The 26,993-nt window shown below is 45.1% G+C and overlaps 1 protein-coding gene across 1 annotated transcript in view; it reads left to right on the top strand.

Annotated features, from left to right (window-relative positions):
* The first annotated feature begins 22,017 nt into the window (after positions 1-22,017).
* SFRP2 (secreted frizzled related protein 2) overlaps positions 22,018-26,993 on the top strand; it is an 8,913-nt gene continuing 3,937 nt past the window's right edge. The window contains exons 1-2 of the mRNA XM_007118200.4: positions 22,018-22,764; positions 25,131-25,211. Of these exons, the coding sequence (XP_007118262.1) occupies positions 22,266-22,764; positions 25,131-25,211 (580 nt within the window). The 5' untranslated portion in view covers positions 22,018-22,265. The remainder of the gene's footprint in view (positions 22,765-25,130; positions 25,212-26,993) is intronic.

The following is a 26,993-nucleotide window of genomic DNA, read 5'->3' as shown; positions in this document are numbered from 1 at the left end:
ACTTCATATGGACTAACAATCTTTATCACCAACTTTTGATCTTACAAGCATGACATTTTTTTTTTAATCAAGAAGGGTAATGTTCAAAAAAAGGTGGGAAAAGCCAAATAGGCTAAAACTACATCATCCCAAAGTGTGTTTCCACAAGCTAGAGATCAAAGCCTCAAGACCCATGGCATCCTATTCCCACAGATAAGCCATCTTGGTCTGAGAAGTTTAGCAGAGTATGGCATGGAAATCTTAGTTGGAGGATTTTCCAAGGGAAGACATTTCAGTGCCGTAGAAATGAGTTGGCAAACTTCCTACCTAACTTCAGTCCTGCACCCTGATACTTTCAGTTGCTTCTTCTGTAGCCTCATCCCAAGCCTGGCCAGATTGAAAGTGCCAGGGATAGACCAGGCGGCAGCCTGAGTCACAAACCACACATTCAAGGCATGACCAGGCTTGCCACAAAACCTTTGATACTAGCCTCACAGGAGCACTAAGGAAATCTGAGGAGAACTAACAACCCTAAGTGCCCCTCAACAAATGCTCCTGGAGCCTCTTTCAGCCAAGGATGACCCAGGGCTGGGCTGCTGCACGCTCATGCCTTTATCCATGCCACTCCCCCTGCTACTCTGTCTTCAGCCCTTGACCAGAACCAAAGGACACTCTGTGGGAAGGCAGGTGGCATGACCTGTCCTTGCTGGGAATTCATTCATCTGTGTCAGGGAACCAGAAGCTGGACCGAGTGTTCACTGCCAAATCTAAACCTAGGACTGGCCAGTAATGCAAGAAGTTGGATTATATCTTTGTGTGTGTGTGTGTATATATATATACACACACACACATATATATATGTATGTATGTAATGAGGGATACCAGGATACAAAACAACAAGATGCCAGGAGTTTACATCCCACCTCTGAGCCTTGGCTGTAAGTGTGCCTTTCTGTCTCCTGTCTCCTGTGCATTGCCTGCACAAGATGGTGACATGGGAGAGCAGCAGGATGCTTGTTTCTTTCAAAGCCACACCAATAAAATAGAGACCATCCTGTGGCTACAACAGGTGGATTGGAATGCTTGTGTCTCTTGAAGCAAATGCCTTAGAGTTCCAAAAGGAACTTTCTATGGATCATTTTGTAGTAGAAAACACACTATTGAACATCTCATACTACAAAGCAGTCCTGCGAGTATTTATAATGTGACTTTAGGAGCACATGACATGTGCTCTGAGGGCTAAGTATTTGATGCACAAAAATATCCTTGTGGTACCCAAGCTGCCACAGTGAATCCAAGATGTTTGCAGAAAGATCATCTAAGCAAAACTTGGAACCAACTGTTGGCACATGGGGCACTTACTTATCATAAACTGCCTCTCAATCTGTAGTCATGTTTCACTCCTCCTATTAGAAGTTAAATTCTGGATACACAAGAAACACGTTCTATCTTCTTCTTTCCCTTCCTCTGTTGGATCCTCCCTCACCTCACTAACTCACACCCACTACTGTAAATGTTTTCGGTGATAACCAATATTGAATGAATGAATGAATGAATGTGTTTGGCTATAAATGAATGTAAAAACTAAAAACTTTCACTACAAGGCCTTACCCAGATATGGGTGTACTTTGTCTCTGGCCACAGGAAGTCTAAGGGAGGAACACCAGGCTGGCAGAGGAGCTCAGGATGCCACAAGTCTCTGTCCTCAGGATCACCAGATGGCCACTGCTCTTCCAGATGCCAAATCCACTCTCCAGGAAGCAAGACCGTGCGAGGGCTACTGGCCTTTTCCCCAGGCAGCTTGGTCTTTTTGCCTGGGCATGGGTGCTGGGCACCTGAATCACTGGCCAGCACTGAGCCACGTGGCCCCCCCAGACAGAACATGTCCAAGAAAAGTGAGTGTTGAGCATCCTGGCCTCTTTAAAGGGGGAAGGCAAGGGACGAGCCGGTTGGGAATGGGGTTGAGCGAGCCAGGCCCTGGAACTATGTGCTAACAGCTCTTCTCCCAAGAATAAATGGTTTTCACATAACTTGCTGATACTGTTTTGTTCTATTTATTTAGTCCAGGCTCTTGGGTTGCAATGTGATGAAGGGTCCTCTTCATTTCATTCCAGTATTTCTAGAGTCCAGTGAGAGCCTTATGGCCCAGCTCTTCCAACCATTTTAAATTGATACAGACAGCTCAGATTTCTGCCCCAAACTTCTGTCCAATTATATTTATTTCAATATCAACTTTTTTCACTTTGATTCATTTTGTTAACATTCTTTTTACCCTACTTTGTTTATAAGCGAGAGAGCTTGAATTCAAACTCAATCAGATCTGTAGTCACCATTTTTTTAGCTGCTTCTAGAACACCTGTGACTCCGGGGATACTTGGACACCCTTTGCCATCGAGAGGATTTCCACCATGTTTGCTCACCGAAGTCTGTGTAAAGTTGCCTGGTATGTGATAACACATAAAAATAAAATATAAAAAGAATTATTCATGGACTTGAAGGGTTGGCTATTACAACCCTATCTCAGACCATTCACAAAAAGCAATTCCAGGTCAATTAAAGACTATGAAAAGCAAAATTCCTAAACAGAATGTTAGGATACATTCTTATGAAGTTATGTTGAAAGGATTTCTTAACCAAGTCATAGAAAACATAAACCATAAACAAAAAGAATTATAATTTTGCCTAAATTAAGGTTACTTCTAGATGAAATGAGACAATTATAAAAATTTAAAAGACAAGATCCAGAGAGAGTGAAAATACTTGCAATTTATTTCATGGATTTTTTTTAAAACATGACATCCAGACTATATAAAGATCTATAAGTCAGCTAAAGAAATAGAAAAGACAAAAAATAGAAAATAGGGGAAAACACGCAACTGGCTCACGAAGAAATCTGAACAGCCCATAAATGTTACAAAATATATGTTGACCCTCAGTTGTAATCAGGGAATTGAAAAAAAAATTAATACGCTATTCATTCACACCCATCAAATTGGTAAAAATGTATGTCTGCCAACACTAAATGTGAGGGTGTGGGAAAATAGGAGCCCTCCAACATTGCTGGTGGGATTTTCGATGGGCACAGACACCTGGAGAGCAATTTGGACTATCTAGTACATCCCAAGACTCAGCAATCCTATCCCCCAGTACATATCCTGAAAAACACTCTCCAGTGTGCAAGAGAAAACGTATGCTAAGGCGTTCACAATAGCTTTGTTTGTGACAACAAATATTTGGAGGCAATTTAATTGTCCATCAGTAGGAGAATGGGTGAATAACTTATATATTTGTCCAATGGAATACTATGAAAACATTAAAATGAATAAGACAGAGCTCATGTTTCAAGATAGATAAACCTCCAAAACATGGGGAGATGAAAAAGCACCGCCCTTCATCGAGCTCTGCGCCTCGCCTTCCATTTCCATCCTCCATCTGCTTAAACTCCACCTCTCCTCCAAAATCCTTCCAGAAACTTTCCCTGCTGTTTCCAACTTTGATCCTTCCCTGGGGGCTTGTGGTTTGTATCTCTATGACGCTCACTCTCAGTGGAGCACAGCAGAGTGCCCTAGCATCATCGCCTCCCCGACATTCTTTTTTCTTAATCTTGGATCATTTGATAGAAGGGAAAAATCTTACTCTAATGCATATTGATCGATTGCACATGAGATTGAAATTTTTTCATATGTTAATTATTTACGTGTATTTCTTCTGCCTTATTTACAGCATCCTCTACAGCCTTTGAACATGGTGCCTAGCACATATTGAAAACAGCAAAGAAATTTTGACCTGAGTTGAATTAAAAGCTAGAAGTTCCAAGTAAATCAACAGAAACACTCAAGAAATGACTCCAACATACGCAGTGTACTAAAATATAAAAGCAGGTCACTAATACTACAAGCTTGCCTGTTGAGGTCCTTTCTTAATTAGGGAAATGGAACACGTCTTATTGCTTATATGATGCCAGGTGTAGGAGGCATCCACCCCTTTAGGCTTAAATAGCTTCTGCTGGCTTGAGGAACAGGTGGAATTTGATGCAAACAAAAGGAATACAGATGCCAAGAGAGTATGTGCCAGGAGCCAGTGTTCCCTACAAAGTCACTAATGTGAGACAGGCACCCACCCCCAACAAACCCTGAATTCCACAAACGTATGACCTTACTCCCCAGGTTTAATGTATGTGTCTTTGGAAAGGTTTCTATTAACCTCATGACTTCTGGGGTTTATAGCTAATAAGCAGAATCATAATTGAAATGATTACATAAATACAGAGAGCTACTTTTCTTCCAGAAAATGTAAGCTACTTTTTCCCAGCAGTTCACAGGGCATTTAGTGGTCCCTGGGTTTTCTATTATTTCTTCGTAGGATTCTAGAGATCCCAAGGTTCATTTCCAGACAGCATAGTTTTTCCTAACAGCTTCCAGTAACTTATTCTGCCGTTCAAATTCAGAGGTTCAACTTGGGAATCAGATGTTCAGTATAAAAAATATCTGTAGCTAAAAGAACAGCTATAGCACTGGAATTACCAAGATCATAGCCAGTGACCATCATTGCAATAATTTTCTCTCTTCTCATTTATAAGTAATTTATCACTCTGTCTGGATTTTGACATGTAGCATCAACCAACCCAGATTTTAAAAGAGCACTTGGCTCCCAAAGTGCTGACCAGACAGAATCTCTTCTTTCAAGGGTAGTCAGAACATGAGGGTAGAGCTCCTTAGGAGATTAACTCTAGAATACTACTTACTCAGGATTTAACCTGTAATGAACCCAACTGAATGAGGATGAGGTTTTATGATTATCACAGGACATTAGAAACAAGCAATTAAAAAAAAAAAAAAAACAGAAAGGACAAGATTGTCACATTTCAATTACTTTATCCCTTTATGGGGCTGTATTATAAGAAGGTAAAAACATTATTCAGTTGAAAAGCAAAACCAAGCAAAATAACAATGGCAGCATTGCCCAGAAATATTATGCTTCCTCTGAATATTCTACCAGCTTCTAAACTATATTTTCATTGATATAAATTTAAATGTAACTTTATCGATATGTTGTAAGGTGTTCGAGGGATGTTTCTGTTCATTTGTTGTTTTTTGTTTTTGTTTTTAGTCTCATGCAGAATAAATAAGACTTTGTACTAAATCTGTAACTATCATGAGTGAATACTTGTCAGAAAGTTTAAAAAAAAATCAGTGTAAACCAGACTTTATATTAAAAAGTTCCCTAGGGAACTGGGTTTTACATTTGAGCCCTGTTTTAGCTAAAAGATTTATAAGGGCACATGTAGAAATACAGGTCCCTATTGGGTGATGAACCAGGGCTGAGACATAATTATGATTCTCTCTGCTCTCCATTCCACTGGAAACTGCTCCCAGGAGCCCAGAGGTGAGCTGGTGATCGAAGAAGAACATAAATGCTCTACACAATATGACATCTGGTCACCTTCCCAACCTCCAATGCCAACCCAAAGGACACTAGAAGGTGATACACAAATCTATTCAGATATTCAGTTAATCGGAATATTTGTTTCTCTTGGAAAACTCATGTCAGTGAAATGTTTTGTAGGCCTTGGAGCCAAATTTGGTTGGATCTACTTGTGCGTTATCACTCTAGGCTGCCACTCGGCTCAGCCTGTCACAGGTTCAGTGACAGCCTAAGCAAAAGATGAGGTCGCCACGTAATGTGTGTAGAACAGTCCAGGAATGGAGAATTGACATTTTCCTTGTAAAAAAATGAAATGAAATTGCTCAATAACTTGCTGAAACTTCTCAAGAGTGAGGTAACACACTGGGAGGCCTAACCTTGGCAGCCCGTCCCCTTTGAAAATGTCCCCAAGTTATCACCTTAAGGGACAGAGTGGGGAAACCTATTTATCATTCTACTAGGGAGCACCACAAGTTTCTTACAAGCCTCAGGGCGCGACAGTATTGTTGCCATCACTGGACTATCACAGCAAAGATCTGGGCCACCCAGAAAACTCCTCACAGGAGCCTGGTAATCACCAGCCACGGGCTCAGGAACACAGGGGTTGAATGTCAATATTCAGTTATACAACCAAAACAAGATTTAACAAGGAGACTATACGGGAAAAGTGTCTATTCTTTCTCTCGATGACACCCACCCCACCACCAACCACATACCCTCACCTCTGCCAACAGCTAAATGAATGCAACAGGGTTCCAAGCTTACAAAACTTTGATAACCACCCTTCCCATATGAAAACTACCATGTTATCAGTTCTAAGAAAACGATACATATTTTGTACCCATATTTTGTACAGTAGGTAAAGGTGTAAAAAGTCAGAAATGTACAAATCTGGAAAAAAATTAGCAAGGTATTGTTCAGAGTATTTTCTGAAAGTTTGTTCCATATGGAGAAGCCAAGTAAGTTCCATATGGACAAGCCATTTCAAATTATTATTCTAACCCTATTTAGTTCCGTGGAATAAAACACTGGTCATCATTAGTTGTTTATTCCCTAAAGTAAGATTGCTTACATACTTTTCTAATATTTCTGTTGAGGATTTTCTATTCCTTTGACAAAAGTATTTCACTGTTACAACTTTACTAGCTTGCCACTATTTTTATTTTTCTTATTTATTTTATTTTCACATCCAATGTGAGGTTTGTTTCATTGTTTAATCTTATAAAGTGTTTATGGAAATTAGTGTCATTTTTAGATACCCCCAACATGGAGCTTTCTCCACATTAGAATAAACTTCATCTGCTAATTTGTGTAACAATCTGCCCATCAACAAACAGTCTCTTTGCCTGTGGCTTTAGCTTAGGAACTGGAGTGGATTCACAGATGTCCCTTGTGGTTCCAGGGATTAAGCAGTGTGACCCATGAACCACAAGCCACAAGGGATATAATACTGAAACCATCCTATAACTACTGCATAAATAACAGGTGAAGTTTTCCCACGACTGGCAGCCTTTCTCTTGATCATTGACACAGTTTCTTATGGCTTAAAGCAATAATGCAGTCTGTCAATGTATTTGTGCCTTATTCTCAGTTCTAGAGGACTACTTCCTTATCGTCGGGTGTGTGATATTCAAAGGCCAAGGAGAGTAATCATCACTCTATGTTGCCAAATAGGACAACCTTTATCCTCCATATTCATCTAACTAGGTCCAAATGAAAAAATTGGTATTAGACATGGAAACAACACATGCACTGAAATATTTATTTTATGGAGATAGATCTATTTTTAACAACTGACCTTTCAAAATTAACAGCAACATGAAAAAGTAGGAAGGAACATCAGAACAGAAGCAAACAGAGAAAATGTAAGTGCCTACTACATAAGGACACCTGTGACATTAGGAAGAAATGTACATAAGAACAAACAGGGAAGCCAGATGCAGGCTCCACCAACTGAGCACTCATGGGTGAAAACAAGCGATGCATCATTAGTCAAAGCAGGACGAATCTTCTGCTGCTAAATAAGAACCTACTACACCCAAGAGTTTGTAAATATCATTCAATGAGAAGGGCAAAGACATAATAAAAGAAGATGCCTCATTGAATATAAGTAATCTAGATTATAATGACCTACCCAAAGGTCATAAATAAATAACATTTGTCTACACAGAATAGAAAGAGCAGCTCATTGAAGCATGTAGAGCAAATCTGTTTGCTTTATCAAATATCTGCAATTATCTGCCACTAGCCATTTGGAAATAAGAAATCACAGTATAATGAACACCTATTTCCAATAAGAATGCTCTTCAACTTTAATGAAAATTCATTGCATTACTGATAAGTATGAAATCCCAAAAGACAATCCCACACATAAGGCCTGCCTGATGGGATCCGGCGCTAAACTACGTAGAACATCATCTCCCTTTCAAAGCAGCAAAAGTACTGATGTGCCCAGGCGCCCTCATGAGGCTGTTCTCTCACATCTCCAGTGTTTTTAATCTACTGCTTTGGCTTCCAACCGGTGAGCCCAAAGAATAAAGAGATGCATCTCAGTTTAGTTCACTAGGGTTCATTTGAGAATTGAGTGCTTACTATGTACTAGGTACCATGCTAGACTCTGGTAGCCCAAGAGGGAGAAGGCAGGATTCCTGTCATTCAGGAGCTCACTGTCAAATACGGTCATTCAAGAGGTGATAAAATAAAATGAGGCCATTAGTGTGGGGTCCTAATCCAATATGACTGGGTTATAAGAAGAGGAAGAGAGGGGAAAAAAAAAAAGAAAAGAAGAGGAAGAGAGGGCAGGCGTGTGCGTGCACAGAGGTACAACCACGTGAGGAGGCAGCGAGAAGGCGGCATCTGAAGCCAAGGAGAGAGGTCTCCAGAAACCAAGCCTGCTGCCACCTTGATCTTGGACTTCCAGCCTCCAAAACTGTGAGAAATAAGTTTGTGTTGTTTAAGTGCCTGCACTCTATGGTATTCTGTTATGACAGCCCTGGCAGACTAATATGGCATCCTTCCCTGTACCAGGGTTCCTTGGTGAACACAGGAGACAGTGAAGGGAGTTAGAAGACCTTGAAAAGGAGCTCATGAGGGAGTTCCTCATCCCCCTGTGTGTTCAAGGAGAGACTGGGTGAATCCCTGTCAGGGACATCACACTGGATGGGAAAATGGACCAGCTGGTCTCGAACCTCTTTCCAACACTTAGATTCTATCATTTTTCTCTACAAACTTCAACTTATCCATGGAAGACAATGATCTCTTCCAGCATCAAATATACTTTGGGGTCTCCTATCTAGAAATTTAAAACAAAACAGAAACACATTTAAAAACTTTCACTTGACTCCCTCTGGCCCCTCCTTCATTTGACTCCTTAATTTCTCAAACACACAGTGTCTTACTGCTGCCATCATCTTTCTCCCACTTTTTGGAGATGAGTATTTGAAATGGAACTTGAAGGACCGACGGGACCTTACCAAGTGGGAGGGAGTCACAGAGAGCTGAGATGATCTATGAACAGCTACAGTTACAAGTATTCTAGACTCTTCTGCCAGGCTCAAGAGTCAGCAGATTTGCATCTACTCTTGCTGGTTGTAAAGAGTCAACTCACCTTAGGGAACTGTGACCTGTGTTAAGTTATTAGCCAGTCTAACCAATTCTGTTGTAAGAAGAGAATAGCAAGAATCATGGCTATTGATAATACAACATTTTCATTTTGGTCAATAAATTCTATTTCCTACACCAACAAATCATTTTACAAAGCTGTTGCTGAGAGAACCCCTTAAATGATAAGGGTGTCCTTGCTCTTCTGTACCCTCTCTTTGGTAAAAATGCTAATGAACAGTAGATTCCCCAAAACGTGAATGGCACTTTGATCAAAAAGTTAACACATCTAATGTCACTGAACTGTGCACTTTAAAAAGGATTAAATGGTAACGTTTAGGTTATATATATTTTACCACAATTTTTAAAAAGTAACACCAAGTTTTAGTCACATAATAAAATAACACCTCTAAGCCTGTTAGCCTTCTAAGAGGATAGGTAATGGATAAATAAAACCATGTTGGTCAGTGTGATGGGGTGGGAATAGGAATGTAGAGTTGGGAATTATATCATCTGTACCCAAAGAGACTCGAAGTCTCTATGCTGAGAATAACACTCAGTACGAACTTGTCTGCAAAACCTGAGTCCCTTTGCCCTGGTAGGTTTTACAAGGTTACACTCTTAGGCTGTTTGAATCATTTTTCTACGAACACTGTCTGTCTACTGTTTTGGAAGGAGAAGGTGAAGGCCCAGGGTGAAGGGCCAGATGTGAGGCTCATCCTGTCAGACCCAAGTTCACTCTTCCCACTTGGATTGTCTCTGAGCACCGGCATGTGACTGGAAAAGGAAATGGCTCTGCTCCAGGAAACCCTTCTGTTCTATGTTTGAAGTCTAGGATTTGAGGTCCTACTCTCACTGCAGAGTAGTAACAAACTACTTTGATTATGCACTTGCTGTATGCACAACACACCACTAAGTCTTGGGGCTGTGGCAGTACCCAAAAAATATACTCCTGCCGTCCCCAGGCCTAGACTCTGGATGGGCTGAGAAAAATGTGTTTCTAATTAGTAACGGTTACCCTGAGATTACCAGTGAAGATTAATTACAAGGGTTTTTCTTGAAGCGCCAAAACTGTTCCCCTCAGTTAATATTTCAACTACTTGTCATCTATTTTGGAACACAATTTTGACTTCAAATTCAAATTCCAACAACAGTAACAACATTTAAAAAATAATTAGATCGCTTTCCAACTTAGTGAGTCTGCTTTTCTTTTGAACCTGTGCAAAGCGTAAGTTGGATTTGCCTGGCCCTTCCCGGCATGCAGGTGTGGAGCCCACCCCTGGCCCGGTCTTTCACAGCTGAGCGGCACTCCCCCTCTCCTAATGATTCAGGGCTTTCTTTGTGACCTGGGCAAGTCTCTTAACACTTCATTACACCCACATGAGAAGTTTCCAGAGGAAGCCTCGTGGCTAGAGTTGGCTGACATCATGCACTAATGACTACCTAGTAGAACAAAAATAATAAACAGCACTTACGTAAAGTACTTAACTGTACTGCTAAGTGCTTTATTCCTTTCACCAGGCACATTAGTATCCCGTTCAACTGGTGAAGAAACTGAGGCACGGAGAGTTCAGGTAACCTGTCCAGGATCTCTCAGCTAGAAAACAGTGAAGTTAGATTTGAACGCAGTCTGAGTTTTGACCATCAGGCAGCCCCAGGAATCAGCCTGGGAGAAGCTGATCTCTCCCAGTACCAAATGGATATCTCAAATTAAGCCACAGGATTTGCTTTCTTGGGTTGCAACCCTGTTGCAAGAGTCTCTAAGAAAACATCTGCAATCCTCATTCCCCCTCTGTGACAAGAAAGACTCTGACTCCCCTCCCCTGGGGAGTCTTGAAGCCTGTTCTTTTTGGCATTCCTCGGTCCCTGGAAAACAAGAGAATCAAAATAGTTCGGAGGGTTCCTTTCTCTTCCTTCCCTCAATCTGCCATCTTTATCTAATTTCCTGGCAATTTACATTTCATTGAATATATTTGCATAGCCGGATCACCTTAAAATGCCACCAAAAAAATCTAATCCGTGAAGACCAGAAATGCATGTTATACAAAATACATCATAATATGTATTCCTGGCTAGAGCTCTGATAGATTTCAGTTTGCTCAAGGATTTTTATTTTATTAAAGGAAATTATTTCACAAAGTCATTTTATTTCTTTAAGAGTCATATTCTCCCAGATTACATTCTCCCAGAGAAATCATTCTCTAAGCTACATAGTGGAAACATATTATTAAAGCAAATTTCCATAGATAGGTCCTTTAGGTAATGCTCTTATTTCCTATACTACTGGAAACACCTATAGGAGTTCATTAAAATTACCAACTAGAAATGTAGAGGAAATTCTATAGCACCCATCAACTCAGGCCTCTCAATTCCAGGGAGCAGGTTTATATTTCTCTAGACTTCTTAACAGTGGCCTATTTTTATTCCTTCATGTAAGTTGGAAATGCCAGTTAAAATGCAGTGGACTCAGATCATAACCTAGCTTGCTGTCATATAGATTCTGCTCTGATACAAATCAAAGCATAACCATAGAAAAAGCTTCATGTAATATTTTCCAAATTGTCAATTTTTTCACTAACTCCAACTTTACAGCATATTATCATATATAAACCTTACCAGTATTTACTTATTACTTGACATTTATTGACATTTATTGATTAACAATAGCAGCTTAAGCACGGTACAAAGCATGGAATTAGATGTGCAGTGTGTACATATACGCAATAGATGTTGCTACCGTTCTCTGACATCCAATTCTTCTCCACTTCCAGCCGCAGGGCAGGAGTGCACATTCGACCCCTCTGAAGTTAGGGGTGACCTTCTTACTCATTCTCGCCAATGGAATGTGAGTGAAAGTGACATGTATCATTTCCCAATGGAAGCATTTACTTCCAGTAATGGATTCGCCAGCCCTTTGCCTGTTAAGTGATTATGGGAGCACATCTTGATATGGAAATGCCATAAAATAAAGCATCTGGGAATGCTGAGCCGAGAAAACAGCTGCCTTGGAAGACCCCCCTGACCCTGACCCACAACAAACTTTGCATTAGTGAAAGACAGATTTCTGTTGTTTGGTGATGATTGTTACAGCAGTAAAACCTAGCCTATCCTGACTGATATGGTATTGCATGTGATGCATGATTTGCATCACACTGAAGCCCAGGGCCATGTGTGTAATTCCTAAGTAAACCGGTCAATTTGCTTTGTCAATGGCTAAACATCATTTTAACCCTACCATCTTGAAAATGAGTACTAATGTGTGTTACAAGGAAAACTGAGAAAGATAATTTGCATAAATAAGTGTTCATTCCCTTGACTTCTATAAAAGCAAGGGATGACACATATCTTAATGATAATATTCAATAGGACCATCCTCGCCCATAAAGGACAGTTCATTACATCTTGTAAATCAAAAATCTATTTTAGCTAAATTGGTTCTAGAAGTAGAACATAGATATACACAACATGTCAGACAGTGTCCAGCTATTTCATGCCAGCGTGAAGAGCCTTACTAAAGGTCTTATAGGCACACACTATGTGAGAGACAGAGCACCACTCATGTGAGTGTGTCAGACCTATCCTGACACTGTCTCCTTCCAAAACTACACCCACCTGAAAGGAGAAAAGGGAACCCTCCTACACTGTTGGTGGGAATGTAAGTTGGTGCAGCCACTGTGGAAAACAGTATGGAGGTCCCTCAGAAAACTAAAAAGAGAATTACCATATGATCCAGCAATCGCACTCCTGGGCATATATCCAGACAAAACTATAATTTAAAAAGATACATGCAGGGACTTTCCTGGTGGTCCAGTGGTTAAGACTCCATGCTCCTAATGCACGGGGCCTGGGCTCAATTCCCGGTTAGGGAACTAGATCCTGCATGCCGCAACTAAGATCTGGCGCAGCCAAATAAATAAATAAATACTTTAAAAAAAAAGTTACATGCACCCCTATGTTCATAGCAGCACTATTCACAACAGCCAAGACATGGAAGCAACCTAAATGTCCATCAACAGATGAATGGATAAAGAAGATGTGGTACATATATACAATGGAATATTACTCAGCCATAAAAAAGAACGAAATAATGCCATTTGCAGCAACATGGATGCAACTAGAGATTATCATATAAGTAAATCAGAAAGAGAAAGACAAATACTATATGATATCACTTATATGAGGAATCTAAAATATGAAACAAATGAACCTACCTATGAAACAGAAACAGAATCATGGGCATAAAGAACAGACTGGTGGTTGCCAAGGGGGAGGGGGTTGGGAGAGGGATGGAGTGGCAGGTTGGGGTTAGCAGATGTAAGCTTTTATATATAGAATGGATAAACAACAAGGTCCTACTGTATAGCACAGAGAACTATATTCAATATCCTATGATAAACCATAATGGAAAAGAACATTTTAAAAAAGAATGTGTATATATATATATATATATATATATATATATATGTATAACTGAATCACTTTGCTCTACAGCAATAATTAACACAACATTTTAAATCAACTCTACTTCAATTAAAAAAAAAAAAAAAACCTACACCCATCTGAGAGTGAACACATTCTTCTCCAGAAAACATGAACTCATGGAATGGCAGCCCTTAACCATGACTCATCCTCCCCTCACCTTCCCTGTGGATCACCCTCGTGGTAGACAGAACTGAGCCTTCCAAGGATGTTCTCCAAGAACCAGAAAGTTCTGGTTCCCAAAGTACATTCTTCTCTGCACAAAGGGATATTTGAAATACGTGAATGGGAAAAATGGCTCAGAAAAATAAGAGCTAACCCTTCTCAAATTCTAACCACGCCATTTTTGAGGTTAAAAGCAAAGCTCAGTTGCTTTTTTTTTTTTTTTTCATTGCAAATCTAAAATTCCTCTTTTCAACCAAGTTGATATGGGAAATATGAGAAAAACAGTTTCTGCGTTGTGGCCAACCTGTCCAAATGCCAGAAGACATTACGATCAAACTAATATGTTGGAAGAAATCTGGACAGTGAGGTGCTTACCCAGACCCATGTTAATCGTGATAGGCACACATCAGTCACTACAAAAGCAGTGCCACTTATGAGCTGGTAAGAAACTGGAGAGGAAACATCAATGCAGAGGAATTCACTCATGAAATTGAATATGGTTCAAATATTATATTCAAAGGTAATTTATTATGACATAGATCAGCATTTGTTGACATATGGAAAGTTGTTATAAACAGTATGTATGTTTGACTGCATTTTTATAAAGCTTTGTGTGTATTCATTTTCTCTTAAATTAGAAAAATACAATTATGTTTCTCATTTTTTGACAAATCAGGACAGTGAAATTAAAAGATTTCCACTTTCCTCTTTATAATTCTCTGTGTTGCCTGAGTTTTTTACATGTATTACCTTTACAAAAAATAGGCATTGGTGGGGGGGAGCAATTCATGAGTAAAAATGAAAGTTTCATATTAACTTGATTTAATTTTCAATTCATTCCTTCAGTCCTCTATCCAGTTGTCTGCTGTTGATTTGGGAAATGCAGCTGTGCAGGATCCATCATTTATCTGGTGGTTAATGAGAATTTCCCATGTATCTATTACAGTCCAGAGTTTCTTAGACACTGAATATTCTTCTCTGAAAGTAACTTCATAAACTGGGCAGAATATAATCTCCTTTTGTTAGCTTAAGCTGGTCCATCTGTTCCTCTCAAGATCTTTTACAGAAGGTTTTTCCGATTGCCTGCTTTCTAATAAGGCTTATGACTATATTCTACCACAATTCAAAAAGGAACTAAGGTTCTCAGACATGACCTACCACACATATTTCGCTCTATACGAATCTTCATAGCTTTCACAGCCTTTTATCCAAGTGCAGCGGGGAAAAGTCTTTATCCTCAGAAACATGTGCCATCTTCACCTTTAAAGCTAAATGCAGGGAAGTGGAAATTTTACCTTTACCTGCAAATGCTAAACCATAAACCCTTTAAAGGTGGGGACCTTTTGATTACTCTCACAGTATGTGGTAGAGGCCCAATAATCTTTTGATTGGATGGATGGAATTAAACCCCGAGGAACTTGAGGAATTACTTCTTTATGGCATTAGGCTGCTAATTACATCATCTATGGTTAAAGAGAAGAGCAGGGCAGAATATTTGTCCTGCCTCTGGTGATACGGCAACATTCCATCGAAATAATTCAGTGACTACCTGGCTAAGTCTTTCAGATACCATGAGACTATCCTAGAGAATAATACATTCTTTCACCAAAAAAAAAAATAAATAAATAAATATCCAAAATAAAAGAAATCTGGTTGTGAGGCAGGGTACAAGCAAAATTGACAACCCCCCTCCATCTTCCCCCTACCACCACATCCAACTGCTCTGAACGGAATGATAACTAGCATAAGAAGTCAAAGTTTCAACTTAGTAATACCAAACAGCTTAGAGTTAAAGACCTGTTTATTCCAGGGAAGAACTGATAAAAGAAAACATCAGATAATCTTGCCCATTTTGAAGCTCTAATCCAGACAAACTTGGACATGGGAAGGGTTTCTGAACTAGTACAAATAATAATAAATTAACTGTACTCATAAAAGCTCTCTTTTCTTCTTTATTTTCTTCCAGGGCAGAACTTGTCATGAATGTCTTTAATTAATTAAGATTTCAAGGAAACTAAGGGAAAACAGCGAAGCTGTGGACGACATGTCTAAGATGATCCCTAGACACTTCACAGACTGGCCATCTCCCAGAAACCCAATTTAACATTTGGAACTGTTATTTCTATGTAATATTTCACTCCCTATTGTACCACTGGAGATTTACAAGCTATTAAGAAATATTAGGCTTGCTAATGAAACTTTAACATTTAATGCCAATGAATTCATTCAGAGCGCTGAGTCTGTGTGTTTGGAGACTGTAGCTTGAAGTTACAGGTTACACTATTAGCCCTAAATTAACTAAAAACAAATGCTTTTTCTAATTTACAGATTTCTTTGTTGCTGTGAATACCTGTGACTTACTGAGTATGTCATAAAAGGATGAATCACTTTAATGAATCTGACAAATGTCTTATTTTGGGCAACATAAAAATCTACCATTATAGAGAAAGACCCAAACAGACAAACACACACAGAGTATGAAAAGATGTCCCTAAAAGTCAGTTCGGTAAGAATGACAAAAGGCTTTTGATTCTGGGATTTGTATCTGGAAAGACCGTACATGTGTGCAGGAACTCAGATTCCATCTGTTGCTTTAGAGCCAACAGAATTTATTGTATTGACTTTGTGCTCTTATCTGATGGCAATAAATTCCCACCAGAGTGAAACACCAGCTTAGCCAGTGACCCCTGCTGTTCAAATCAGACAATGGAGCAGGTCTTTCTTCCCAGAGACACTCTGTGGCTTCTGGACTGCCCTCTATGAATGGCTTTGGGATTCTGCACTTTCCATTCAGGATTTCCTAATGTGGGCAATTAGGAGATGCTTCATTTCAAGAGTCTCATCAGCAGTTGCAACACATCGGTGAGCAATGAACTACTGAGACCCCAGAAAGGGACAGGAAAATTGGGAAGAAAGGGGCAGGGGAGAGGAAAGGGAAGGTATCCACGGGGTTCCTTGCATCCAAGCTGTGCTCAGTAAGTATTTCTTTAAGAATGCCAAATGGACTAGCTGTACACAGGTGACACGAACTCCAAGTTTCTGAACCCCCAAGACCAAGGAGTTACTACTGGTCCAGCAAATTTGAGACTTTTTGCTGTAAACAAAAAGTTGCTGAGGAGGATACCTGCACTGCACAGAAATAGAATCTCCTTCCCAGATGTCCAGGCCACTGAACCACCTCAGGTGCTTTTGTTTGGCTGGGTGGGTTTCTTTTCGTTTTTTCTTTTGTTTTTGTTTTGAAGCAGAAGCAGCCCAGGGATGCAAGTAGGACATACCATGCCCTAGTTCCATCCTTATTCCCAAAATGTCTAGGGCCATTTTCCCATTGAGGGAACAAGAGAAGAAACGGAAATTGGTCTCTCCCAAGGCAGACAGCCTCCATAATGTGCCTCTAGCTTTTCCTGAGAAAAGTATACTGTCAAACAGCTTTCTCAGTCCATCCCAAGTCAGCTTTGACTAAAACACTCCAGTGACTGGGGAAGGGCAAGAAAATGATCTGTTGCACTAGTAGATGATCATTGTAGGTGTAATTGTTTTTTTACCATTTTGGAGCGACTGTTTTTCAATAGTTTTCTATTGAGCTCCAGAAGTATCCATCCACAATGCCTTAAGACCTTTCTCAAAGAGCGAGTTCACTGTACTCGGTACCCAGAGGCCCCGGAAACCAGGGGTTCGCACTGGCTTTGGACCCCCACGCCCAGAGAGCTCACACAGACCCGAGCAATTACAGCTCTCGCCGGCGGGCTCCTTCGCGGCCAAGTAGGGCCCGGGGACGACTCCTGCTTCGCCCCTAGGGAATCGTCGCCCCGAGCCCTGAGCCAGGGCTCCGGTAGAGCGCCGACCACAGTCTAGTCTCCGCCGCCCCTCCCGCTCCCTTCCTCGGCCAGCTCGCCGAGTCTGAGCCTCTCTGGACCCTTCGTTTGCTCTTGCAGCGCGGATCTGGGGCCCATCAGCCCCTTAAATCTTAAAGAAGGAGATAAGCGCGAGAGCTTGGGTTAGCAGCTGGTAAACTGTTCGCTCTCAGCCTTGCCTTTTCTTAAAATGCGAGGCAAAGGCTTTGCGGTCGCAGGCACGGACCTCAGTATTGGAAATCCGCGACTGAACCCTTGGACTCCGAGGGCCCAAGGGGAGCACAGAGTAGGCGGCAGGGGAGTTGCGGGCACTTGCCCCGCGCGCGTTTGCGCCGGACACCTTCACGTCCAGCGGCAGTCGGCGTCCCGGCGGTGGGTGCAGGGGAGCGCCAAAAGCGAAACAACCAGGTAATCCCTTCCCGCTGCACATTTAAAAAACAAACGAACAAAACACCCTGACGCCCAACGTGTAAAAATATAAAAGATCTCAGAGCCTCAACAGAGTAAAGGAAGCCGATTTGCAACCATAAAGGGGTTTGGGGAAACTATCTGTTTTGGGTAATGGCGCCCCCAGATGGCTGCCGCGAATCCCACGAAAGATGCTGGGGCTGGCGCGCCGCTCCGCCCCCGGGGAGCAGGGAAGGCCCGGGTCCCCAGTCCCACTAGGAGAAGGTGACGTCACCCACCCCGCCGGCCTGCGCGTGGACGAAAGCCAAACCACCGCGCTGTCCTGGCAGGTCAGGGTGCATCCCCACAGCCGCCGGGGCAGGAACCTCACCCAGCCGAGGCACGTGCAACACCACCAGCTGTGCCACACGCTGTGTGACCCTGTTCTAGTTCCTTAACCCCTCTGTGCCTCAGTTTCTTCGTGACTACTTATTTGCAAAATGATAATAATCACACCCACCTGCCGTGTGGTAGTGAGGATTTCCGGGAACAGGGGTAGCGCTCAGCCGGTCTGTTAGGGCTTCGGCGCGGGGCGTCCTTCTCCGTGCTTACCCAGGGCGCTCCGGGCCTGCCCTCTGTAACTGCATTCTTCCCCACTCACGAGTTGTTGTAAAGGCTTAAATCGCAAGAGGCCGTGCATTTTAACAGGGAGCGTCGAAAGCCAAGCTTTCCGATCTAGTGGGGGCTAAGAAGCTTGTTTCCAGTTCGAGGTTGCCCCTCCACCGGTGCTGGATTGTGAGAAATTAAGACGTCGGTTTATCACACGTGTCTTTCCCCCCCTTCTTGCTTGCACTCCCTCTCGGAAATAAGAGTCTGAACGCCTTTACTCAACTATTCTCAGGGGTGGGGGGGGGGCGTTGGCAGGCTCGGTTTCCCCGGTTCTCCGCCGAAGCAGAGCAGAGGCAGGGGTCTGGAGGCCCCCTGGAGACCGCCCCCAGCCCCAGGGCAGAATCTCTGGGCAGATTGAGGGTCCTGCCTGCCCAGAAACTCTTCCAGCCAGCACAGGTTTAACCAAGCAGCCGAATTGTTCTGGCGCGATTGGCAGGAACTTTCTTTGTGCCTCAAGATTCTTTAGTGCCTTGACAACAGAAAACAAGCAGAGAAGCCGGGCCAAATCCAGACACGAGGTTGCTGAGGTTCTCAGGCCTGCAGCATTCGGGTGGGGTGTAGTTCACCGTGGGGGGCGAGCACGCCCAACCCCGTCACCTGGGGCCCATGGGCCACCCCTTTAAGCAGGTCGCCCGGCGATGTACTTCGGTCCTCAGAGGAGTGGTCACCCCCACTACTTATCCTGGGTTTGGGCGAATAGTTTCCGTTCCTAAAAACGGCAAGTACTAAATAGACCCCGGAGGAGTGGGGGGGTGGGGGGGTGAGGGGGGTAAGCATGGACTCCCCATTTGTGGAAAAGAAAAGCCTTTGGCGGATTTTGATAACTTGCATGGATCGGAGGAGACCTGTAGGCCCAAGGGCCGGCATGGAGGGCAGAAGAGTCCGGGTTACTGAAGGCGCCGCTGGGCTGCACCACGTGCGCTCATCTCTCTGCGGTGGCACAGCGACCCGGGCGGGGGAGACGCGCCAAGCATCTGTGTTCGAGCATTTGTCACACAGACAACGGTCCGCGCTCGCGTCCGGGCCTCGGTGAGAGGTTATTCTCCTGTTCGTCTGCAATCTGCTCGTCTGGCTGGTGCGCCTGTCACACGCGCGCGCGCTTGGCCAGGCGCTAACGAGCGGCGGAAGCGAAAGGGAGCGGGCTGCGACCCGAGGTGGGGGAGGAAGACGCGGCCTGTGCAGGGTGAGGTCTAGGCTGGGCGGCGCGGGTGCGTGGAGGGGCCGCGACCCCGGAACAAGGCAGGCCCGAGCGCGAAACTAGGCGCGGCGGAGATGGAGCCCCTAGTGCGGCTCCCGACGCCCCCTGGCGGCCAGTGAGGCAGAGGGTTCTCGAAACAATGCGTCCGGCCGCGCGGGCCCCAAGGGCTCCTGGGATCCCAGCCTCTCTCGGGTGCACGGCCGCGCACCGCCTCGAAGCAGCCCGACCGGCTTCGGGCTCCTTGTGCCCCGGGCTCCTTGACCCCCGAGGGGGTCTGAGAAGCGGAGGGGACCCAGGGGAAGGCGTTGGGGCTGGGGTCGGTGGAGGCGGGAGGGCCCTCATCCCAGCCCCGGGCCCAAGTCCTAGCATCTCTCAGAGATGCTCTGATTAGCTGCTTGGTTCGGTGTGCTTCTGTTTTATTTGAGGTTTATTTTCAAAGTAGTTTGTACTGGGGAGCGGGGCTTTTAGGCATCTTAGTGCGTTACTTAGAGACGAAAAAGACCCAGGACCCATTCGGCGAAAGAGCGGCCTTTTGCTGCCGCACCCGGCCCTTCTCCTGCAGAGCACCAGCGTCAAAGGAGACAAGACGCAAGCTGGGGTTTTAAGGACCCAGATTATTGGGTCAGAATCAAAAGATACTCTCCTTCCAGGTGGCCATTTTCCTGGTGGGTTCACGGCCAGGATGGGGTAAGAGAAAACACTAAGTGGGCTTTCGCCATCCCACGTTAACCCCCTCCTCTAAGCAGTGGGACCACAAAGCTAGGTGGGCGACTTGGGCCTGGGGGGCCGCCAAGGCCAAAGCATCTTCCGGAAGGAGAGAAATAGAGAAGCTGCGGACGGAGCCCACTGATGGCTCTAAGTGACCGGGAAGTGATAACAATGCGCGCACCTTCCATATGAAAGAACCTTGGAGTCTCGCTCTCCGGGGGTTCTCTCTTTGGAGCTGCACCGCCAACCTGCGGGGAGGGGGGGGTGGTGGCTGAGAGGGAGGAGACGATCAGCCACAAGGGGAAACTCGGGGTGATTAGAAGATAGGAGCCCCCCCCCCCCACACACACACACACCTTCCTCCTGCTGACACCCTAGTGCAGGTTTACAGCTGTGAACTTAGTTTGGAGTCCTCCGGGGCATGAGAGCCCCAGCTCCGCGAGCGCACAGGCCCTCTGCCTGTTCGCCTCCGTACACCCGGCGCCCGCCGGCATATGTAGCATGAAGGAGCCGCCTCTGCCCAGGCTTCGTGGCTGTCTAAGCAGGGCTTCTTACTCTGTCCCCACCCCTTCCCAGCCTGCCCACCTGGGGCACTTTCTACCAGTCCCTTGTGCCGGGCAGCAGCCTTTCCAAACCGTGCCCTGAGGGCACACACTCCTCTGCGCCCGCCGCCAGGGCCACAGTAGGCTAGGGCGCGTGGTGCCTTCGAGCCTTGAGTCAACCCGTTCCTTTAGGCAGGGAGGGCAGGTCTCTTCTCCCAAACTGGGAAATGGTGGGCAGTCGTGTGTGATTCTGACGAAGCTCTGTAGAGGCGCTTCCACAATGGCCAAATTTTCTAGACTTACCCCAGCAAAACAACACCCCCAAGGTTTTATTGATATTTCCTTTTTTCATGTAAAAGTTTTGCTCATACGACTCTACTTATATAAATTCTGATATTTGAAAGGGCAGATGGGAGCCACTGTACGGGTTGGGCCAGGCTGGGAACCGCGGCTGGGGATCCGAGAGGAGAGCAACCAGGCCGAGAAGGCCTCTGGCGGGCAGGTCCCGGGCGCGGGCCAGGGGCACAAAGAGCCTGCCGGCTGCTGGCTCGCAACTGCCTGGAACGCAGTTCCTCCCCGCAGCCCCGGGGCCCGAGCAGAAACTTCGTGCTGGGGTCAAACCAACCCACGCCCGGGCCTCGCGGGGGCGGAGCGCGTTCCCTCAGGGACCTGGCGACAAGGCCGCTGGTCACGTCCCCCTATCTCCCGCAGCCCGTGCTCCGCACGCTCACTGTTGGGGCGCAGCTGCCAGGCTGGTCTATTTGTTTGTTTGTTGTTTACAGCAGTCCTAGGGCGCGCGCTTGGCAGCATCCTGCGGGGCGGGGGGAATGGGGGTCGGTGGGGCGCAGCCAGAATTTCCTTCCAGGGAGCGCGTGAGGGGCATTCTCAACGGAAAACCAGACCCAGAGAGTAGTGACCAAACCTCCTCGGATTACTCTCCACTGGCTCCTCCCTCGCTCCCCCCACCTCCAGATTTGCATAAAAAAGGCCAAGAAAACGCTGGCCGGGCCCCAGCAGTGGCTCACTGTGCTCCCCCGGGTCGGAGCCCCCTGGAGCTGCGCGCGGACTTGCTGCGCGGAGCCGAACGCAGAGCATCTCGCCGCCGCAGTCCGCGCGCCCGGCGTCCCGGCGTTGCCACCAACCGCTTCCCAGGCCCCGAGGCGCGCCGAGCGCAACGAGCGGGCCGGGAAGAGCTCCGGCCCCTGCCGCCTCGCGCTTCCCCGCCTCGGCTCCCTCCGCCCCACCAGGGGTCGCGCGCCCACGATGCCGCAGGGTCCCGGCTCGCTGCTGCTGCTCGTCCTTGCCTCGCACTGCTGCTTGGGCTCCGCGCGCGGGCTCTTCTTCGGCCAGCCCGACTTCTCCTACAAGCGCAGCAACTGCAAGCCCATCCCGGCCAACCTGCAGCTGTGCCACGGCATAGAGTACCAGAACATGCGTCTGCCCAACCTGCTGGGCCACGAGACCATGAAGGAGGTGCTGGAGCAGGCGGGCGCCTGGATCCCGCTGGTCATGAAGCAGTGCCACCCGGACACTAAGAAGTTCCTGTGCTCTCTCTTCGCCCCCGTCTGCCTCGATGACCTGGACGAAACCATCCAGCCGTGCCACTCGCTCTGCGTGCAGGTGAAGGACCGCTGCGCTCCGGTCATGTCCGCCTTCGGCTTCCCCTGGCCCGACATGCTTGAGTGCGACCGTTTCCCGCAGGACAACGATCTCTGCATCCCCCTCGCTAGCAGCGACCACCTCCTGCCGGCCACCGAGGAAGGTAAGCCCTCCTCCTTATTACACTCCGCCCCCACCAGCTCCGCTAAGACTTTCCGGGGGTGGTCTCGCGGCCCCCGCCCCCCCATCCCGATGCTTCCCCGCCGGGGGTGCCAGTCCCAGGCAGGGCAGACGCTCTCCTTGCCCTGGTGTGTCATCGTGACAAATCTGAGATACCCTCCCTCCCAAACACACAACGCAAGTCTCTCATTCCCTTCCCGAGTTATGCCAGTTGCTCTTTCTTAGGGACAGTTTAAAAGGGGGGTGGGGGGAGAAAACGTAGAACTGGAAGAGATCTTTCCCGTGTAGATATATGTACAATTCTTTTTGAAGATGCTAGCACGGGGGCCGCAACTGAGAGTGCTGGAAGTGGTCCTGCTAGGAGGGGTTGGCGGTGAGCACCCTGGCCAGAGCACGCTGGCCTCAGCCTCACGCAGCACCTTCTTACCACTGGGCAGGATTCTAGGCACAGGGACATTCCCTACAGGCACGATCGCCAAAATGTGCAAACAGATAGTCTTTTAAGGCACTCTCTGTTCTTTGCCGATTTAGGCTTTGAAAGTAAAAAGCAGGACTGGCTCATGCGTGTTGAAAATTGAGCATTGGTTGCAACTGCTCAGAGGTCCAAGAAAGAGGGCACAAAGGGAATCTCCAGGAATCATTTTTCTATCACTAATCAGCTTTTATCTTAGGAGTGGTTTTAATTAACTGGAGAAAATCGTGCAAAATCCCAAGTTTTTTAGAAAATAGAGGGGGAGTTCCTGTGCAGAAACCATCAAAGCAATGAAAACCTCATGGGCTCTTGATAGTCTTCCTGAAAGGAAAACATATACAATGTGTCTGAGCTGATTTAGGTCCCCCCGGGATGGAAAGGGGGCTTCCTAATCCCTTTCAGGGCTCCACCAGCATCTCCCTTTCCATCTCTAATTGTTTTCCTACAGCCATCATTAGTTAAAGAAAATGCAAAGTTGCTTAGCAATCTTTCCTGGCAGGCACCGTGAGTTTGCAATCATCTTATTGGTTAGATTTATAATTTATTGCAAATGTTTGGCATATTTCAAACATTTGTCCAACATATACCACAGACCAACCAACACAGGTTAGTAACATTTTATATACACTCCTAGAGCTCCTAATTGGAAAAGCTTCATTTTGTTTGATACAGGGGAGTTAAGGGCAGTTTTATGTGTGTTGCTTTTGGTTTTATTTTTCACAGTCCCACCAACATTATATATTACATTTCTCCGAAAAGTCATTTCTCCCTTCAAAATAAAAGTTTATGTGTTTCAAAATCTGCTCTGCGCTTTTTCTTATTTGATAAATTACTTCTAAAATGAGTCATATAGTTCTTTTTTCCCTGCGAAAATGCAATTTCATATTAATGAAATTTCACCTAAATTTTAAAGACAGCATTAGTACATTTATAAGTGGGAGGAAATGAATGTTTTCTTTTTTCCCTTTTCCCAAGGAATCAGACTCTTTTAGAAGAGCCTTTAGCAGGCTCTCTCATGATTGTGCTAGTGTACCTTCCTGGGTTTGGTCAGATTTTCACTGGCTTCAGGAGAAGCTTTGGGTTTTTGTTTGTTTGGGTTTTGTTGTTGCTGTTGTTTTGTCTGTTTGTTTTCGAGAGTTTGAAACAGGCAAAGAGAGGCAAGAAGAATCTGCACCAGGGATGAAGATAACAGTGAAATAAATGCTGCTTAACTCAAGCACAAACTTGGCAGAGAGCTCGAGGTGATACAGAACCATTTAGAGCAGGCTATAGTCATTAGCAAGGTGTGCTTCCAAGGGGGAAGAACCCAGATGTGAGCCTTACAGTGCTAACCACCCCGCCCTGTCCAGACCTGAAAATATCTTGAAATGACTCCCCCGAGAGACAGGTCAGCTGAAGAGCCCAGCAGAGGCCAGGCTGTACCAGTGACCTGCAGCTGAGAAAGACGATCTTGTGGCCGTAGTTTGTGGTTGCTAGTTTTCCAAAATCCCTTAAGGGTCTCTTGGTGCTTTCTCCTCAGAGAGCCTTTGGGACTAACTTTTTCAGAGACCGAGTTTGTCCCAGGAGTGGGAGGAAGAGTGAAAAGCTGCAGCCTGTCTCAGTTACCCGCAGCTGCACCTGCACTCTCCACCAGGGCGCCCTTTGCTTGGGGAGTCATCATACATGATACACAGCATGTGGGCATTTTTGCCTGTCCAAAAGACGGGAGGCATGGGAGACTCTCTTAGGAATGAGTGTTCCTTCTTTCGTAAATGAGGCAGAAGCTGGGGTCTTACAGGACAATTGCTACTCTTGCCTGAATAAGCCCCTGTGAGTTGTTTACAAATGCCACCTGCTGTTTCATTTTAAGCAAACTTACTAACGTCTCACGTTTCTAGCTCCAAAGGTATGTGAAGCCTGCAAAAGTAAAAACGAAGATGACAACGACATAATGGAAACTCTTTGTAAAAATGATTTTGGTAAGTAATACACCACCAACAACAGAAGTTTTATTGCCCAGACAACTTAAAGGTACAATTCATTAAGATGTTACTAGGTAAAGTTTGGGTGACATATCATCACAGCTCATCTTTCCTTTAGCTAATCATCTGTGTTATCCTAGTTTCCTCCCTATGTAACTATCTTGTATCGAGTTGTATCTTTTTAGGTGAGAGTCATTGCTCTGTTAAGCAATAATCAAATAATGAGAATTGTTCACATTATGAATTTCCGATGGCACATTTTTCATTTCACTATGGCTTTTTCTTGCCAACAAGCATAATCTTGGACCATGTTCTCTTTTAGTCACTTAACATGTGTCCCAGGGATGGGAACATGTAAATATTAACCTCAGCAAAACAGATTCAAGGCATGAAGTTGGCCAAAAATTGAAATTTACTCCAGTGCCAAACAAATATTTTTACGTTATTTGTAACCCATGATGCTCTGCTTCCCATGTTCCACCCTCAGTGAGTATATCCAAGGTACTGGTTAATAATATGTTGGGGAGAGTTTCCTTAAATTTTAAAAAGAAGAAACAATAAAGCTAGGAGTTTACTTTGGCAAGATACATGCAAGGTGCCGTGATGACAAGGTTCTGGAGGACAGTCAATAATGTGCGAGGTATGATACCCAAGTTCCACGGCGTGTGGGTCACTCCCCTTAAGAAAGAACTATGAGGGGAAGGAGGGTTGGAGACTGTCCACCCAGAGCTCCAGCAGCAGCTCATCTGTGTCCTCAGGCCTCCAAGGGGAGCAGAGGAGCCAGCTAGACACAGGATCAGTGCTGTGTTGGGGGAGGGGTTGGGGGGTGGCCAGGAACTTTGCCGAGATACCTGAGACATTCGTGTTTTCCTCCCATTCCAAGAGCAGGCACTTTTGGGTGTGTTTGAGGGGTTGGTATTTAAAAGTATTTATTCAGGCAGAAGGTTGAATTTACTGGTAAACAGATGTGGTCCCTGTTCTAGCAAACAATAACAGACTGTAACAGATCTGTATGAATACTTCTACATACTCAACTAAGTCCTGGAGACAGAGAAATCTCTCCAGCGCCCACTATGGAGGACTGCCCTCCCACCCTCTCCTTACAACTTACCAGCCCAGAAATCTCAGACCTGGCCAGGTCCCTGAAACTGGAAACAACCCAATCACTGCCCCTTACAACCCCAGGTCTCTTGCAGGAAGGGTCCTGGGCTTAACCTTAGCAGGTCCCGGGACAGCCGTAGCTATAGGAGAAGCTTCAAACAGCTGAGGAAGGGGAAAGGAAGGCTGTAACTCTGAGTCCTAGCCAGTCCTTCCCCTCAGTGAGAGCCACAGATGGATGAGAGGGTTTCAACTCTCTATATTCTAATACATACAACTCTCAGAGTAGCAGAGGGCCAGCCATGTTGGCAGCAGCAACCCTAAAGCGCCAGAGCCTTGCCCAAAACACGTTCTTAGCTTCCATGCTACAGGATTTGATTAAGGACAAAATTTTTAAATATAATTTTAATAAAGTTTCTATAAAAATGTATATAAAATATCATTTTCTTCTGGCAAGTTATGGCCTTTGCACTAGATTTAGTACAGATCTCTCTCCTGACTTCCATGAAAAAGTTTAGTGGGGCTCCAAAAAAGTTGAAATTAGAGCACACGCGCACACACACACATTACCTGCTTGCTTTGTGGCTTACCTTACAGAAGACCTCCTTCCTAAGGATGCTGTATCAAGACCTGGGCCAAAGAAATGTGTGTGTGTGTGTGTGTGTGTGTGTGTGTGTGTGT

Source organism: Physeter macrocephalus, chromosome 7 (genome assembly GCF_002837175.3).
Source record: "Physeter macrocephalus isolate SW-GA chromosome 7, ASM283717v5, whole genome shotgun sequence".
Classification (NCBI taxonomy): domain Eukaryota; kingdom Metazoa; phylum Chordata; class Mammalia; order Artiodactyla; family Physeteridae; genus Physeter; species Physeter macrocephalus.
The sequence above is the reverse complement of the archived record's forward strand: the minus strand, read 5'-3'. Positions and strand labels throughout refer to the sequence as shown.